Source organism: Spea bombifrons, chromosome 2, assembly GCF_027358695.1.
Source record: "Spea bombifrons isolate aSpeBom1 chromosome 2, aSpeBom1.2.pri, whole genome shotgun sequence".
NCBI classification, from domain to species: domain Eukaryota; kingdom Metazoa; phylum Chordata; class Amphibia; order Anura; family Pelobatidae; genus Spea; species Spea bombifrons.
The window spans coordinates 120,551,130-120,567,151 of NC_071088.1; the positions used below are offsets into that span (position 1 = coordinate 120,551,130).

General features: G+C 39.6%; 1 protein-coding gene and 1 long non-coding RNA gene across 2 annotated transcripts; both read left to right on the plus strand.

Annotated features, from left to right (window-relative positions):
• The first annotated feature begins 659 nt into the window (after positions 1 to 659).
• Positions 660 to 8,340, plus strand: CDADC1 (cytidine and dCMP deaminase domain containing 1). Its single transcript, XM_053457753.1, has 9 exons — positions 660 to 768; positions 1,469 to 1,566; positions 3,244 to 3,421; positions 3,905 to 4,483; positions 5,656 to 5,705; positions 6,273 to 6,448; positions 7,369 to 7,558; positions 7,892 to 7,952; positions 8,227 to 8,340. The coding sequence occupies exons 1-9, from the start codon at positions 702 to 704 to the stop codon at positions 8,301 to 8,303; spliced, it is 1,476 nt and encodes a 491-aa protein (XP_053313728.1). The 5' UTR covers positions 660 to 701; the 3' UTR covers positions 8,304 to 8,340.
• Positions 8,341 to 9,357: 1,017 nt separating this feature from the next.
• LOC128475281 (uncharacterized) lies at positions 9,358 to 9,967 on the plus strand. Its single transcript, XR_008346483.1, has 2 exons — positions 9,358 to 9,647; positions 9,869 to 9,967. It is a non-coding gene; the product is annotated as an uncharacterized LOC128475281 (long non-coding RNA).
• Positions 9,968 to 16,022: the final 6,055 nt, after the last annotated feature.

A 16,022-nucleotide genomic window follows, 5' to 3' on the forward strand; every position in this document is an offset into this window, starting at 1 on the left:
TGCAGCTGAGCACAGCAAGGTGATTTCAGGTAAGCTGAGCAGGACAGTGTCCGGAAGTCAGGAGAGCGGGGCAGCTACGCCAAATATTACCCGGAAATCAGAACTTGCGATGTATACTTCGTGGCCATTTTTAACATTTGGAGTTATGTATGAATCTCTGTGACTGGCTGTTTCATGGTTATGGCGGTATATGAATTCTATGACCCTATAACAACTGTCAGAAGACGGCCGGCAGCATATACCGTTTACAGAGGTCTAGGAGTTACCCGGCAAACCTGATAACCTTTCACTACAATAGATCCGACCCTCGCCAAGCGGCCTGCGAGGAAACGGCCAACCAACATCCTTGGTGCTCTAGAACAGCTCTATAGGCTGCTCCTGTTCTGACGCTCATAATATGCGACTCATGTACGGTTGTAAACCTAAACTGCACAGCTCGTCTTCAAAGTATATAGTAGGTATCCGGCACTTTGGGGTTCTGTGTAGGCCATTTCAATTAGGACAGCTGTATTCACTTAGTTTCAGTAATGCGAGAGGAAGACGGATACCATGTACGAGGAGCTTTAATACAATGGAGACGCGCCGTAATTGTATTGTGTCTCTAGTGTCTAGAACTCTTTCGCTATTGGCTACCGACTACTGGTATCCGTCACAGCGGGAGGAACAGGGAATGAACAAGGAAGAACTGCGCCGGCTCTCCCATGCACAATACACAGGACCCCGCGGAGACCCGGTCCTCTACTGGCACCCAGACTGACAGCATGCAGGGTGAGTGCGACAGACCGACAGCATGCAGGGTGAGTGTGACAGACAGTCAGCGCTCAGGATGAGTGTGACAGACAGACAGCGCGCAGGGTGAGTGTTGACAGACTGACAGCGCGCAGGGTGGCGTGTTGACAGCCTGCAGGATCAGTGTGACAGATCTCACACACACCCTGATTCACTCCTCTATTACCAGACATTACACACACACACACAGTCACACAAACAAACACTGTGACAAACAGTCACACGCATACCTGGTGCTGGCTGCAGCTTACTCTGAGTTGGTGTGAAGGAGGGACTCAGCCTATCAGGAGAGGCTTCTGAACTCTAGTTAATAAGTCTCTCCTGATTGGCTGAGACCTCCTTCACTCAGACTCTTCGTTTCGGGACGATGTATTGTCTCATTGCGGGACTGTCCCGGGCAATTCAGGGCACGTGGTCACCCTACGTTCGCTCAGGATGAGTGTGACAGACAGACACCGCGCAGTGTGAGTGTAACAGACAGACTTACAGCCTGCAAGGTGAGTGTAACAGACCTCAGGCACTCAGGGAGAACTGAGCAGGACAGAGACCGACAGCAGATTACGAAAGTTTCTGTCTGGCTTCCAAACTCTACTTTGTGCTTAACCCTGCCTTAGCCCAGATTATGACCCAGACCACAGACTCATATATATGTATAATATATACATATGTAATACTGCAGGTCAAGTACCAAGACTGTCTAAAGTCAATCTGTTCACTTTACTGAGTCTGTGGATGGAAGTGTTTCCTTCTGAAGAACCTGACAGAAAGAAGTCACAGGTAATCGGGCTTTGTATTTCCATATTTATTAATATATATTTGTATATTAATCTGTAAATAACATAAAGCGCCTGAAACCATATCAGCGTTGCTGGCGAAGCTGCGCAAGATGTTCTGGTATTGGCAAACAGTTCATGAAAATGAATGGTTCCAGATTACATTTTAGTTCTGTTCACTTAATGCCATTTTGCTTACATGTTAAATATTGTTTGTTTTTCAGAACAAGGGATTTCTTTAGAGATCGCAATTTTGATCATATCATCTAATTTCCTATATAAAAAAGGCAAAACCATGTAAGAGGAGCTCAGCTTTCTAATCACAACGTGATTAGTAAAATAAATAAATAAAATAGTTAAAAAAAAAATGATAACATGGAAACTTCGAGTTCCAAAAAAATATTTTAACAAAAAGTCCCCCCATAAAAATGTTATGAACAAGTCCTAAAATTAGCGCTTTAGCTTCAAACAATTCTCGCATTGAAAGAGTAAAAATACTGTATGTATGATTTGATGGGGTAAATTGAATTGGCCGCATCCAACAATGTCCCAATTAACAAACGGGGAAGGATGACCACAGCTCAATCCAACAAACCCATGCATGTGGGTTATCGCTGCGCTCAGGAGATGTTGTTGAACATATATTGGGGTGTTGTGTGACAGTGACATATACCAGGAGCTGTAAATTCATACATAAAGTACAACTTGTATGGGACAAAATACACACAAAAAGATACCACTGCAAATTTGACAAAGACTGGTGGTAAAATGTGTGCATGCAAAGAGTTACCAGCATTTGAAATACCCTGGGGTATCTAGTCTTCAAAAATATATGGTTTGATGGGGTAAATTCCATTGGCCGACTTCAACGATACCCGAAATGGCACATGGGTGAAGAATTACCAGATTCGGAAAAATGGTTTGGAAATAGAAAAACCCTACTTGTACTTATTGCCACACAATGTGCAGAAAAAGGCAAAAATACATAAAGACATTGGGTATTTGAAATGCTAATATTTTAACTCTTTCCATGTACTTTCTACCAGCAATCTTTGTGAAACGTTGTAGTAGTCATTTACTGTGTGGTTTGCTTTTCACAACAATTGTATTGAGGTGTACATTTACAGCTCCTGGTATATATCACTTCAAAGTAACACCCCAGTATGTGTTCAGCAACATCTCCTGAGTACAGGGATACCACCCATGCATAGGGGGGGCTGGTTGTTTGGGGACCAAAATGCCACATTTGGGAAGTGCTTTTTTTTTTTCTTTTGACATCTGGTCAGTCTGCGCCGTTGGTTTTTAAGGGGTTGAGTTTCATTCACTGTATGTCCATGGCCTGGTTCTATTCACACCAAAGAATAGTCATTAACGTAAGCCATAAAAAAACTAGAGGCTAATACAACTACACTTACAGATATGTCACCCGGCTCTAGTATCTCAGTATTAAATGCTTCTAATATGTTACTTTAGTTCATAACAAAAATAACTAGGATTTATTCCCAAAACTGTGTTACCCGTGTATGGGAACCCTTCCTCTCACCAAGTGAACTATGCATTATAGAGAACTCGATACACATTCATAGACGCTATTGTGCATCTTCACACAGCATTCTCATAGTAGAAATGTCCGGTGGTTGTAGACTTAAAGACATTCTGTTTTTGGTGGTTTTGATGGCAGGTAAAAAAGACTGGTCTTGTCGTGGTTGCAAATATGAAGGTGATTGACCTCCACTGTTCCAGCAAAGAGCTACATGCAGGTCAAATTGCTGTTATTAAACATGGATCAAGACTCAAGGACTGTGATCTCTATTTCTCGCGGAAGCCGTGTTCAACCTGCTTAAAGATGATTGTAAATGGTGAGGTAAACGTTTGTTTTAGTGAATATATATTATATATATTACAGAGGGACTATCATATCTGTTTCTTATTGCATACTGATTGCTGTCATTCAGGGAGAGAACAGGTGACTTTCAGATCAACGAGATGCCAAGTCAAATGTTTTTTTTGTGTAATGTCTCCCAAAGACACACTTGCTATGCTAGATACACCGGTCAGTTCGATAGCGGTCACACACAGCACTAGAAAAAGAGTATATTGAGGGAACAAATGAAGAATCCACTGGGGCTATAAACACTAAATAAACCTACCAAGACGTGATCACGCAGCATTTTTATAAAGAGCAGGGAAATTGGAGCTCTACATCATCACGGTGTAAATATCATTCAGTAATATATGATAAGATGCTCAATATAGGCAGCTAGGTATATAATAGAAACAAATCTTGCTGTAAACCGCATAGCTGCTATGAGTGATAACTTCTCGTTAATCTTTGATTACAGCGGGTGTGAACAGAATTTCCTATTGGCCAGCAGACCCCGAAATGAGCCTACAGCAGGATTCCTCCGACCGTACCGGCAGCGGGGATGCCAAGCTCGATGCAAAGGCCGTGGAGAGGCTGAAGTCAAACAGCCGTGCCCACGTCTGTGTGCTGCTGCAGCCCCTGGCGTGTTACATGGTGCAGTTTGTAGAAGAGACGTCTCTAAAATGTGATTTTATTCAGAAGCTTGAAAGGAAGCATCCTGATTTTACCAAGAGTTTATTTTACGACTACCGCCAGGAGAGGATTAAAGAATACGAGGCGCTGTTTTTAATATCCAGTGATGAACAGCACAAGGAGATTTTAAGATTGATGGGTCTGGAAAACCTCTGTGAGAATCCGTATTTTATTAACTTAAGACAAAATATGAAGGAGCTCGTTCTCATTCTTGCGACTGTGGCATCTAGTGTTCCTCGCTGCTATGATTTTGGTTTCTACCTCAGTAATCCGCAGATGGCTAGTGGCTTGACTTATCCGAGTCTCACCCAGGACATTGCTTGGCATTGTATCATTCAAGCACGCCTGCTGGCATACCGCACCGGTCAGTTGGCTGTATAGGGATTTCAGCGCTTGGAATATATTTAATGGTAAAGGGGAACTCCCACCGTTCCAGTACCTAGCAGTGTGTGCCCAGTAGGGTTTTATTTTACCTGAAGCAGAAGAGTAGGAAAACACATACAATATTACATGGGTGTTCCTGGTTTCTCTAGTGGGATTTACATGCAGTACATCAATTGTCGCCCTCCCAGACTTCAAACACTAAGGGGCAATACTAGCTTGAGCTGACATCTGAAGCCATCCAAAGCAAATGATGCCATATTTTATGACAATACATGACTTGCACAAGGACATTTGATGGTATTTGCATGATGTCATCGCTTCCAGGTTACTAGAAGTAGTTTCTATGAATAGGTTCATGGATAGGCTAGTATCTATGTGAAACACATTAATGATACTTACTATTTATGCAACTTTTTGCAGACAATACATATAAAAGTATGGTGGGAGTTGCCCTTTAATAAACATAGCATTGAAAGTTGACTGTGCTATGTAAATATTTTTTATAGAAGATTTGGGACATTTTTATGAGCCGTTCTCATACATCTGCTTTGCATGTCCCTTGTGCTCTAATCTAATGAGCGAGGCCACATGCAGGGACTTATAGCCCTTTTCTTCTCATAATCATGTTTCTATGTGAAGCACCCCAGACGATTGGCCCCTCTCGTTTCATTGGCATGTTAATGCATTAAGCAGGCTGGCATGCCAGCGGTGCAGACAGACGCAGCTAGATTCACTGGTGAACCCAACTCATTGTGGAGAAAGTGCTCCCCCTTCGTCTCTGTCTATGCAAACATTGATTTAATTACTGAAGAACAGTACAGCTTTATTCTTCTATGACATGAATTAGAGGCATTTTCCATATGTATTTTTCTTTTTATAATTTAGTGTATTAATAAAATATCATCTCTTCCTCAGCCCTGGTCAGGCTCGGGCAGATTATTCCAAAACGGCATGGGGATCAGAAAGAGTTTAAAGCCTTTATTTTAATGGTATGATGGGTTAGCGCATATGATTAGAGGAGTAGCTCTTATTGGAAGATTTGTCCTTATATGTGTTACATGTTTTACATTTTACCTAAATGATCTACAGGTGACTAGGAGAGAACAACAGGGAAATCCACAAGATCATTGATTTGTTTGTTTACTTTTCTAGAAGATCACAAGATAGGAGTTGGCGCTGTTATTTGGGCAGAGCATCAATCTGTAAGTATATCATAGTGGCATATGTGCGTGTTTATGATATTTTTGATATTCTTAGTTTAAATAGCCATGCAGCCCTCCAGGGTACCAAAAAACATCATCGTTATGGTGTCTGTTTCTCATAGAATACTCTGTGTGGAGCTCCGTTTTAGGACATTGGGAATAGTTATACCTGACTACTTGTTTAAACTATTTTTCCATCGGGCGCATTGCCTTTTCATAGAGCATCTTCATATATAAGAGTTTTAGCATTCCAGGGATAGCTCGGCTCCATATTCTACCCCATCGTATGGTAAAAAATAAGAGTTAACTGTCTCAGTTCTAGTAGTAAAATATTTGCTTCTCATTACTGCCTTATACCTGTTTGTCTTTTTATAACCTGCATTTATTGCCGCTGGGCAAGTCGCAGACCTGCATAAACCGTCTCTTACAACCTCCTGTACATGTAAAGCCAAATAAAATGTATTTCTGCTGCTATTTGTGTTCTTACAGCCCCCTTCTCCAAAATGACCTGCAGTTTAGATCCTCCTTTGATAAACAGACGTATATAATCTATTTTACCGTTCACAGAACTCCATAGAATGTGATGGTACGGGATCTATGCATTTCCTTGGCTGTGGATACAATGCTTATCCAGTGGGTTCAGAGTATGCCGACTTTCCACATATGGATGACAAGCAAAAAGATAGAGAAATTCGGAAGTTTCGATATATCGTCCACGCTGAACAGAATGCTTTAACATTCAGGTACATAGAATGACCTTTTAAGTAAAGGTGCTGTTCCACTAACTCTGTAACTAAATGCAGTATTAGACACATAATTCGTAAGTAATATCTTTTACGATTTCACTAGTACTATTAAATACCCCCATACCTTACCAGAAACTATTCTTTAATCCTGTACGATATTGCCTTATCCATATTTTGGCTGCCGACAATTAATTGACATGTGACACAAAACTCAGTGCCTGGCTTGTTGTCATAGAAACCAAAAACAGGTGCTTAAAACTTCCTGGGTTTTTTTTTTCCACGTGACTTAAATCTTTAGGATAAAGAAGAAAGGTTTGTTTATCTAGCGTGCAATTATGTTTTTGGACCAGTACCTGTAATCGTAATAGGAAACGTTTTCCCATTGGTGGTGCGTAGGGTGACCAGACTTTCCTTTATCTAGTAACAACAATAATTATTTCCACCCATTAACTTAGGTCTCTCCTGTTGTTCGGTTGTTGAATGTTGGTTAATGAATTACACCGAAAACATATGTGTTTCACAATACATTGCACAAAACTACACTTTAATGGGTGTGATGAATTAACCCAATAAAACTAATCCTTTAAGAGCATTCATTTTGTATTGATACATGTATAATAAGCGTTTATGCGCATACTCTAATTGGTGAATTGGTATACTTTACAAATAAAGTTTTATAACGTTTACTAATTTGGTATCAGGAAAATTTTTGTATCTTGAAATTCTGTTTTAAGACAAGAAAACAGCTCTAATTTACTAATTACATGTATAGTTTTACTCTTATCCAGAATATACACTAGGATGGCTATGCTTAATTTCTAGTGCAGAGGTGCACCAATTTAATATTTCCTTAAATATAGTATGTTTTATAAGTTATACCTATACTTTTTTTTTTTTTTGTCGCCTCTGGTCTGTAGGAGTCATGAAATTAAACCTGAAGAGAAAAGCATGATCTTTGTGACAAAGTGTCCATGTGATGAGTGTCTGCCACTGATCAAAGGTGCTGGAATCAAGCAGATCTATGCCGGGGATGTGGACATCGGGAAAAAGAAGGCAGATATATCCTATATGAAATTTGGTGACCTCAAAGGAGTCAGTAAATATACGGTAAGTATTACATCTGTCTGAGTTTTAAGTCATTCATTATAATTCTTTCTTGTACAAATCATCAATAATAAAATATATAATGTATTTTTTTATTATGTAACCAATAGATTTTAAGATATTTGAGTCTAAATAAGCTCATCACCACTTTTGTATTTCAGTTTGTGATCAGGTTAATAGTAGTATTAGCACTATTACTGTTTGTCCCTTCTATGTTTCTTTCTTTTTATGTAAACCATACTATAAATAGTAATTGCTTCTTATCATTCTGGTGTGTTTTTCATATTCATATGTAGTCAAAAGCATCTTATGGTCCTTTATATTTTTTTTCCATAGTGGCAGCAAAATTCACACAGAGTCTTTGTTGATAACGTGACAGATTCTGAAGCAACAGAAAGTGAGTAATGTAGACCTACTTTTTGATAGAAAATTGGTAGAGTGGATTATTTATCCAAGACAAATAGTGGATAGTTCGTTAATAATACTTTGGGGAAGCGGTATGTTTTCACTCTCTAACTATGCAACTTGGCCCCTTGCTCTTTGCCATTCTGCTTCTGTATAAAATGCTACCATGTATTTATTTTTTAATACACGTATGTTTGCACAAAATACCAATTTTACTGAACTGCATCTTTTTATACGCTACTCCAATAAGATAATTTGTTTTGTAGATGGAGTTCTAAAAAGCAAAGCAAAAGACGACGATTTGAACAGTACCAGCAAGAAGATGTGTCTTAGGGACAAGTAAAACATGAAGTGTCAGAACCTCGCTCACTAAAACCAAGCATTCTGCATCTAAAAGTGCTGTTTTAAGATAGGAAACCCCTCTGATTTATTTTACAAATTATGTTTAGATTTTTAAATTTAGACACTATGCAAAACATAGAACACTAGGGTCAATTCTAATGCTTTGAATTCCAATGCATGTGTGCGCCGATTAATATTCTGTGAATGGAGTATGTCCATAACGTATACCAAATGTTCCATAACTGCTGGACTTTGGTGACCTGTAGTAATGCATTGATGTACACTATATGACCAAAAGTATGTGGACAGGAGACCATAAGACCTCAATGAGTTTGTTTGACATCCCATTACAAAACCATGTGCATTAATATGGAGTTTACCTCCCCATTTGAGGCTATAACAGGCTCTACTCTACTGGGGAGTGTGGCTGTGGGAATCTCTGCCCAAAAGAGTGCTTGTGATATCAGGCACTGATATTGGTCCCAAAGTCCTGGCTCACAATCATCAGTCCAATCAGTCTGGGCTGTGTACAGGCCGCTCGAGTTCCTCCACACCAAACTCCCCAAATCGTATATTTGAGCTGACGTTGCTACCAGAGGCAGTTTGGGACTCTGTAGCGATGCTGTAGATACTATAGATGACCGGCAATTCTTATAAGCTTCGGCCCTAAGCAGTGAGAACGCATGGTCTACCACTTTGCCGCTGAGCTCTCGTTACTCCTAAACGCTTCCAATTTGCAATAATAGCACAGTGGAGCAGGGCAGGAATTTCATGAACTGATTAATGGCAAAAATGGCCACATTTAAAGTCACTGAGCCTTTTCGTACCACTCATTCTACTGCCGATATTTATCTACGGAGACGGCTGCCTATGTGCTGAAACACCATACACATAGCCTCTCTGGCATTTCTCAGCAGGGCTGCCACCAGAAATGATCAACTTGGGGACCAGGACCCAACCGCTCTATAGCTCTATATATCATGTTAATCCCACAAGATGCCTTCCATGTTAAAACAAAAAAAAAACACCCTACCCCCGCTTCAAATGTAATTAATATTGCCGATATATTTAGTGCCATCATGTTCCACAGCGCAGTACAATAATTGGTATTCAGGATGGAGATGTGGGGGTCCCATGGTGGCTCAAAGGGTAAGGCCCATACAGCTCTATTTGCACCCCTGTTTTAATATGGGTTAGGGATCACTGGGTACATGCGCAAGCACAGGCGCTTGATTTGCACATACATGCTATCCCAGTGCTTTGCTCCCGGGTTCAGTAATGATCTCAATAATGCCGGTTCTGTGCCGCTGGCCCAGAAGCCCGAATGGGAGGAGGTGTAACGCAGGTCTAAAGAATAAACGAGACAATTCGATACAAAGTCTGTCCTTTAAATAATTTAACGTCCGTTAAGAAAAGTCCTGGTGATGCTTATTTTTTAGAAAATCATGTGAGGATTACTATAGAGGTGGACTGTAAGCACACTATTTAAATACTGTATCATTACTTTGCGCTTTAGGGTACTTTAAATGCATGTGTGTATTTTTTTTAATGTTTTTTAAAGTTAAGTAAATTAAATGGGTCCTCATGAATTTCATTTTTAAACCCAGTGTATGATTGTTGTATGTTGTTTTGAATTTCTTTTGAATAAATGTGGATATATTTGAACTTGTCTCCCTGCTTTGGTCATTCATATTGTTGCCGGTGTTTATTATAAGCATCAGCCACTTTCCGTGCACCTGTGATCTGGATAACAATTTGCTCTAGAATCTAGCTGAAGCGTTCAACTGACATCATGAATGTTTACCGAGAGGAACTTGTTACATTCCTTTACTTAAATGTATCAACATCCTCCAGGAGACACAAAAATGCTGCTAATTCTTTCACCCGTCCAATTAAATAACGTCCATAATGCTCTGTATTACTACGCCTCCAATTACAGCCTCATTTTCTAAAGCTGTCTTGCATTATATGCTGATTATTATTATCACCATCACCATGAAATAGTCTACTTCTTACAGACAATGATTTGTTTCTATCCTGTATTTTAATTTCATATTTTATGTACCAGATTGAGAGGCTATTTTTGCCTTAAATGAAGACTAAAAAACCCTTACCCTTTTAATTAAACCAATCTTTTTTTTTGGTTTTTAGACTGGATTAGTAACAAAACAACTGATGCGTTATCTGAATGTTTCTTCATTTTCACGTCGGTAAGAAGGGGAGATGTCATAGAATGGTTTGTGCCATTTAAGCCACTGAATAATACCGATTACAGCTATTACTGCTATTAAGCGCTTCTTGAATTCAGTGGGGATTTTTTTTTTTTTTTTTTAAATAGGATTGTCCAGATAGAAAATATTTAGGAGTTAAGGGTTGTCATCAAAACCAAACCTATTAAGCAGATAACATACCGTATTTCCCCAAGTATAAGACATCTTAATTTTGGGGGCCCAGAATAAAAAAAAATTACATAAAGTTATTGAACTGGCTGCCTGGGCATGATGAGCGTGATTGATGTTAGCTGCTAGCAATTGTTAGCAATCACACAACTATCATGCTCAGGCACCCAGTACATGCACATCACTTTCAGCCTCCCTGTGCCCCCTCCACACGCATCCATGCTAACAAACACACACACACTATATTATATATATATATATATTTAATTCACTCCCCCACCCTTACCTGAACTGCAGATCTTCTGGTGCAGCTCGCAGACTTCCATGGGGGGGCACTGTTTGCCTCCGCATTGCGCGCGCAGGAAGAAGAACTGAGCGGAGTCATGTGATGCGATGTGCATTCACGTGACTCCACTGGGTTCCTGTGTCGCTGCGACGGATCAAGAGACGCTGCTGAAGAACACAGAGATAAGCAGCAGGTCCCCTTTCCGGTTTATAAAAATAAAAAAAACGCACCCAGTTTTTAGACCCCACATTTTTCTAAAAAGGTGTGCGTTATACATGGGGAAATACGGTAATATGAAAACGCGATCATATCTCTTACCCACATTATTTAGCAGACACGTTAGTATCTGGACACCTACGTTACCGTGTTCTCAGGAACAGCGTTTGATGTATTTTTGTTTTGTTTACTGCCTTCTCTTGTGTAATTATTTACATTTATCAAGACTTCCTGCTTTAACCCCTTCGTGACCTTTGCCGGTTCAGGACCGTCATGACAAGAAGGTCACTAAACGACCTTTGACGGTCCTGAACCGTCAAAAAATTAAATAAGCTTAGAAAATGATCAAGGATCACTTTCTTCGCTTAAACGGCCTTGCTGCAATGCCTCGATGTCGAGGCCTTCAGCAAGGCCGAGATCGGCATCGGGGGCCATGTCTGGCCCCTCCCTGGGGCGTCAACAGCCGCCATACATTGTATGGCGGCGGACGCCCGTTTTAAAAGCGTTGATCGCCTCCTAAACTTAAATGGTGTCGCTAGAATGCCTCGATCAGGAGGCATCCAGCGACACCAAACACTTACCTCTGGGTGGGCTGTGACCGCTCCGGAGAGCGGTCACAGCCGCAGCTGCCGGTGATCTTCGCCATCCGCAAGATGGCGGCGGCCCGGGAAATAAAACAATAAAGGTGAAAAGTTCGCTAGATGGACTTCAGACCCTCTAGAGAACTGGCTCCACTTGCTGGTTGAATACAGGTACTGCATTCAACCATGCAAGTCAATGGAGCCCAGCTTTCTAATCACTATGTGATTAGTAAAATATTCAAAAAAAATTGAAAAAAAATAAAAAAAAATGTGCTAACATTTAAAAATAATTATGCAGTGATGTCACTAGATGAACCATCCAGTACCAGCAAAATGTGTAAAAAAAAATATAAAAAAAGTATTAAAAAAATAAAATTAAAAAATAAAGTTTATTATTTTGAGCAAGTGCTAAAATTTCTCAAAAATCTCAACAAAGAGTTAAAATAAAAGCACTTCAAATACCCAAGGGGTGTCTAATATAAAAAAATGGCTGATGGGGTAAATTGGAGTGGCCTAGCTCAAAGATAGGGCATAGGTACAGACTGACCAAAATGGAGAAAAAAAGCGCACTTCCCAAATGTGGCATTTTAAATCTGAAACAACCTGACAAACCCATGCATGGCGGGTATCACTGCACTCAGGAGATGTTCCTGAACACACATTGGGGTGTTGTTTGACAGTGACATATACCAGAACCTGTATATCTATAACTAAAGTACAATTTGTGTGGAAAAAAAAATAAAAAAAATTACTATTACAAAGTTTGACAAAGTGTAGTTCTATAATTGGTGCATGGAAAGGGTTAAAATAACAGCATTTGGAATACCCTGGGGTGTCTAGTTTTCAAAAATATATGGTTTGAGGGGGTTAAATTGAGTTAACCGGCTTCAAAGATGTTCCAAAGAGGAGATGGAGGCAGACTGACCAGATTTGTTAAAAAAGATTTGGAAATCATAAAACGCTGCTTGTACTTATTGCCCTATAACTTACAAAAAACAGCAAAAAACATTGGGTATCTCTAAACTCAGGACAAGTAGTAGAATCTATTTAGCTAGTTTTTTTACTTGCTTTTTTAGGTGAGTAAAAGATTTTTCAAATCAAAGTCATAAAATGTGTTTTTTTTCAATTTTTCACCAGGTTTTTTTTTATTTTTTTTATAGTAAATAACTTATGTGGGTACACTAAATGGGTGAGGAGAAAATTACAGCTGAACACAAGCACCACAAAAGTGTCAAAACAGCCTCGGTCCCACAGGGTACAAAATTAAAAATGAGCCCGGTCCTTAAGGGGTTAAGTACCTTAGGTTATGTTTGTGTCCGCTAGATGGAAGCCTTGGCTCAAACGTGTTCGCAGTTATACGTTAAGAGAGACTTTTTTCTGGGGACCTTTGGAAAAGTTACAATGTAATCTAATCAATTTAATTTGAGTTGTTTTATCCACCCACTCCACACAGAAGGAAGAAACATGAAACAGATGTAACTGTGCAGAATTATAGAAGCTGAGTCACCTGATGACTAATGTGAAAGAACAATATTTAATTAGGAAAACTAAAATAAATACTTACCGATGCATGAAATGGCAACTGGAACATGCATTTCTTTTTTATTCTGAGTGCGGTGTAATGCTTTGGACTATTTGTAGCTATAATGGGGTAACCTTGACCCCCTTACAAGGGTGTGCATTCATTCATTCATTCACTCGAGTAAAACTGGTTAATGTACAAAGAAAAACACACAAACTTAAAAAGCAGACAACAGATCATTAACCGTGCCTTTAATGTTTTGTAAATATAATTTCATAAGTACAAACAGATGATATATATATTTTATACACGCAATAGTTTAAATAAGCAAATAAATCTGTTTTATCCCTTTTCTAAGGTGCAGGAAAAGTATCTCACATTTGTATTGAGACTACATTGGTTTGCCTTATAGTTCAGAGTTGGAGAGGTCACACCAAACCTGATTCTAGCCAGAACCATCAAATGAAGCAGCAATAACATACTATACAAGACTGCTGTTTCTTTACCAGTGATCTGTTCTAACAACATGGAGGGTTAACTACGGTAAAACAAAGCAAAATAACTGTGTGAGCCGTGTCCTGTGTGCACACGTGCAAGTTCTAGTAGCATGTTCAGAGTGCAGAAGCAAGCGGCTGACCAGGCTCTGCTACACGGGTCTTTGTTGTGCCAGCAGGGTGCAAAACATTTAGCAAAGACGAATCATGGTGGAAACGCTATAATGTTGGCCCAAGGTGGCCGACAACTCTCAATAGGTAAATGGCACATACAACTTGTTGGGCAAAGTAAGGTTTATTCACTAAAGGGATAGTTGACAAGAAGTTTGTGGGGTTTCCTCTACTCGACGTCCAACCCTGGTAAAATTCTCCCCCAGAGCTTTCTCAACAGTCTCTTCGCATATTAATTATACAATATGCAGGGCCTGTCTTAGCCCTTCTTCATGGGGAAACCTGCCTGTGTTGTCTCTTCATAATGTATAGTGAAGAAGCTGAAGCCACAGAACTTTCCCTTTAGTGAATACCCCTAAATGAAACCAATCCTAAAATTAAAATGTACCTAGATATGAAGGAACTTGACAGCCTTATAACATGCATATATCACAAACATATTTACTGCACATAAGAGATTCTGGCCCATGAAGGCTGGGGGAAAGAGGCCCAAGTAATTCTAGGTGCTGTGTTCAAGTGTCTTGTGGATGCCAACCATGACCCTTCACCAAACGTAGGACGCTTTAGGTAATATAATGTAATATATACGTGTTATGTGAGCTGGCTACCAGGTAGTTTACTTCAAATTCCTGACATGGCCCTTATTTATTTATTATTCCCCAACAGTTGACACGCTGGGTGCCAGGGAACCTACGTGGTTATTCTGGGAACAAACCTTTACCACCGGGCACCAGCAAAGTCTGAAGACTTCCATCTAGAAAGAAATCCAAATACAGGAGCGTGGTCACATTTACTCTGCATACAGTGCATTAGAGAAAAACGGGGGGAAGGCAGCCCCTGCACTATAAAAAATGAAAACAATATTTTCCCCACCACTACCTGCCACTTAATTAAAACTTCCACTGAACGTATATAACAGAAGCTGTGCTTCCGGTGACAAAGTACCTACATTTATGGTTCAGCCTATTAGTCTCTGGTAAACCACGCCATGTATGTACACATTCTACATGTAGCCACTTCAACTCATACCTTTGTCTATTCTAAAAGGTACTGCAGCGATCTAGCCAATATACTGCAACCAAATAGAGAAGCACTTATGGGTTAATAACGAGTATTTATAAACATGACCGACACATTTCATATATTAAAATTAAATTCGCATAGAACGAAGCTTCCTTTACAAAGCCACTAAAATTACCTACTTGGGTATAAAAATATAAATGAACAATAACTTGCTTTTATCTTTAACCCCCTCCTCTAGGAAGGCTTTTTCTAGGGATGAACAAGCAGCCGCCTCTGAGTATGTTGCAGACTGTAATCAAACGAATGAGTAGCCTGGCAATAAACAGAGGCACGTGGTTTCATCACACGTTAGCTTTGCTCTCCATTTGAGAGATGTCTGATATAGGGAACGGTACGGGGCGTACAAATATTACCCTTGACTTTTTTTTTGAAGCTGGAATATAATAAACTTTACATTAGGGTGTGAATCCCAAGCAGCCGATAACACCAGGCCCCCTACACGATCCTGTTATTTGCAGTTGGGTCTTGGTTGTCCTGTAAAGAATGATATGGGCATTTGTATGTCCCCAATTATTGTGCTTCTGCCAGCATTCTCCTACTCATTCATCCACTAGTGCTGAAAATCATACAAGATTACTTTTTTATGGTTATACAAAATGTGTAATATTCACATTTAACAGACAAACCATTTTATGTTGATATTTTCACCTGTGGCCTTACAACTTCAAAGATGGGGTCAGTCACATTATCAGATCAAGATCAGTGGAAGAGATTGTAAATTGAGTCCTTAAATCCTACCCATATTTCTATTCAAAAGCAATGAAATAACCCCAGGGCAAAATAAGGTTCCGTCACCGGGATGTATTATTTTACAGGACATTTAAACCTAAGGATGTGGAAATAATCAATACCCATGCAAACAGTACAACGGGCTTTAATTTCCATTTAAAGAGTTCTTAAAACCTTTAATCACATATTTTGTTAAATCAATCATTAAATAAAACATACGGCTGATGTTTAAATAAAAT

Coding starts and splice junctions, on each gene's coding strand:
- CDADC1 (XM_053457753.1), top strand. CDS start 702: ATGCACAATACACAGGACCCCGCGGAGACCCGGTCCTCTACTGGCACC. Junction 7,559..7,891: donor AAGGAGTCAGTAAATATACG/GTAAGTATTACA, acceptor TTTTTTCCATAG/TGGCAGCAAAATTCACACAG. Junction 7,953..8,226: donor AGATTCTGAAGCAACAGAAA/GTGAGTAATGTA, acceptor TTTGTTTTGTAG/ATGGAGTTCTAAAAAGCAAA.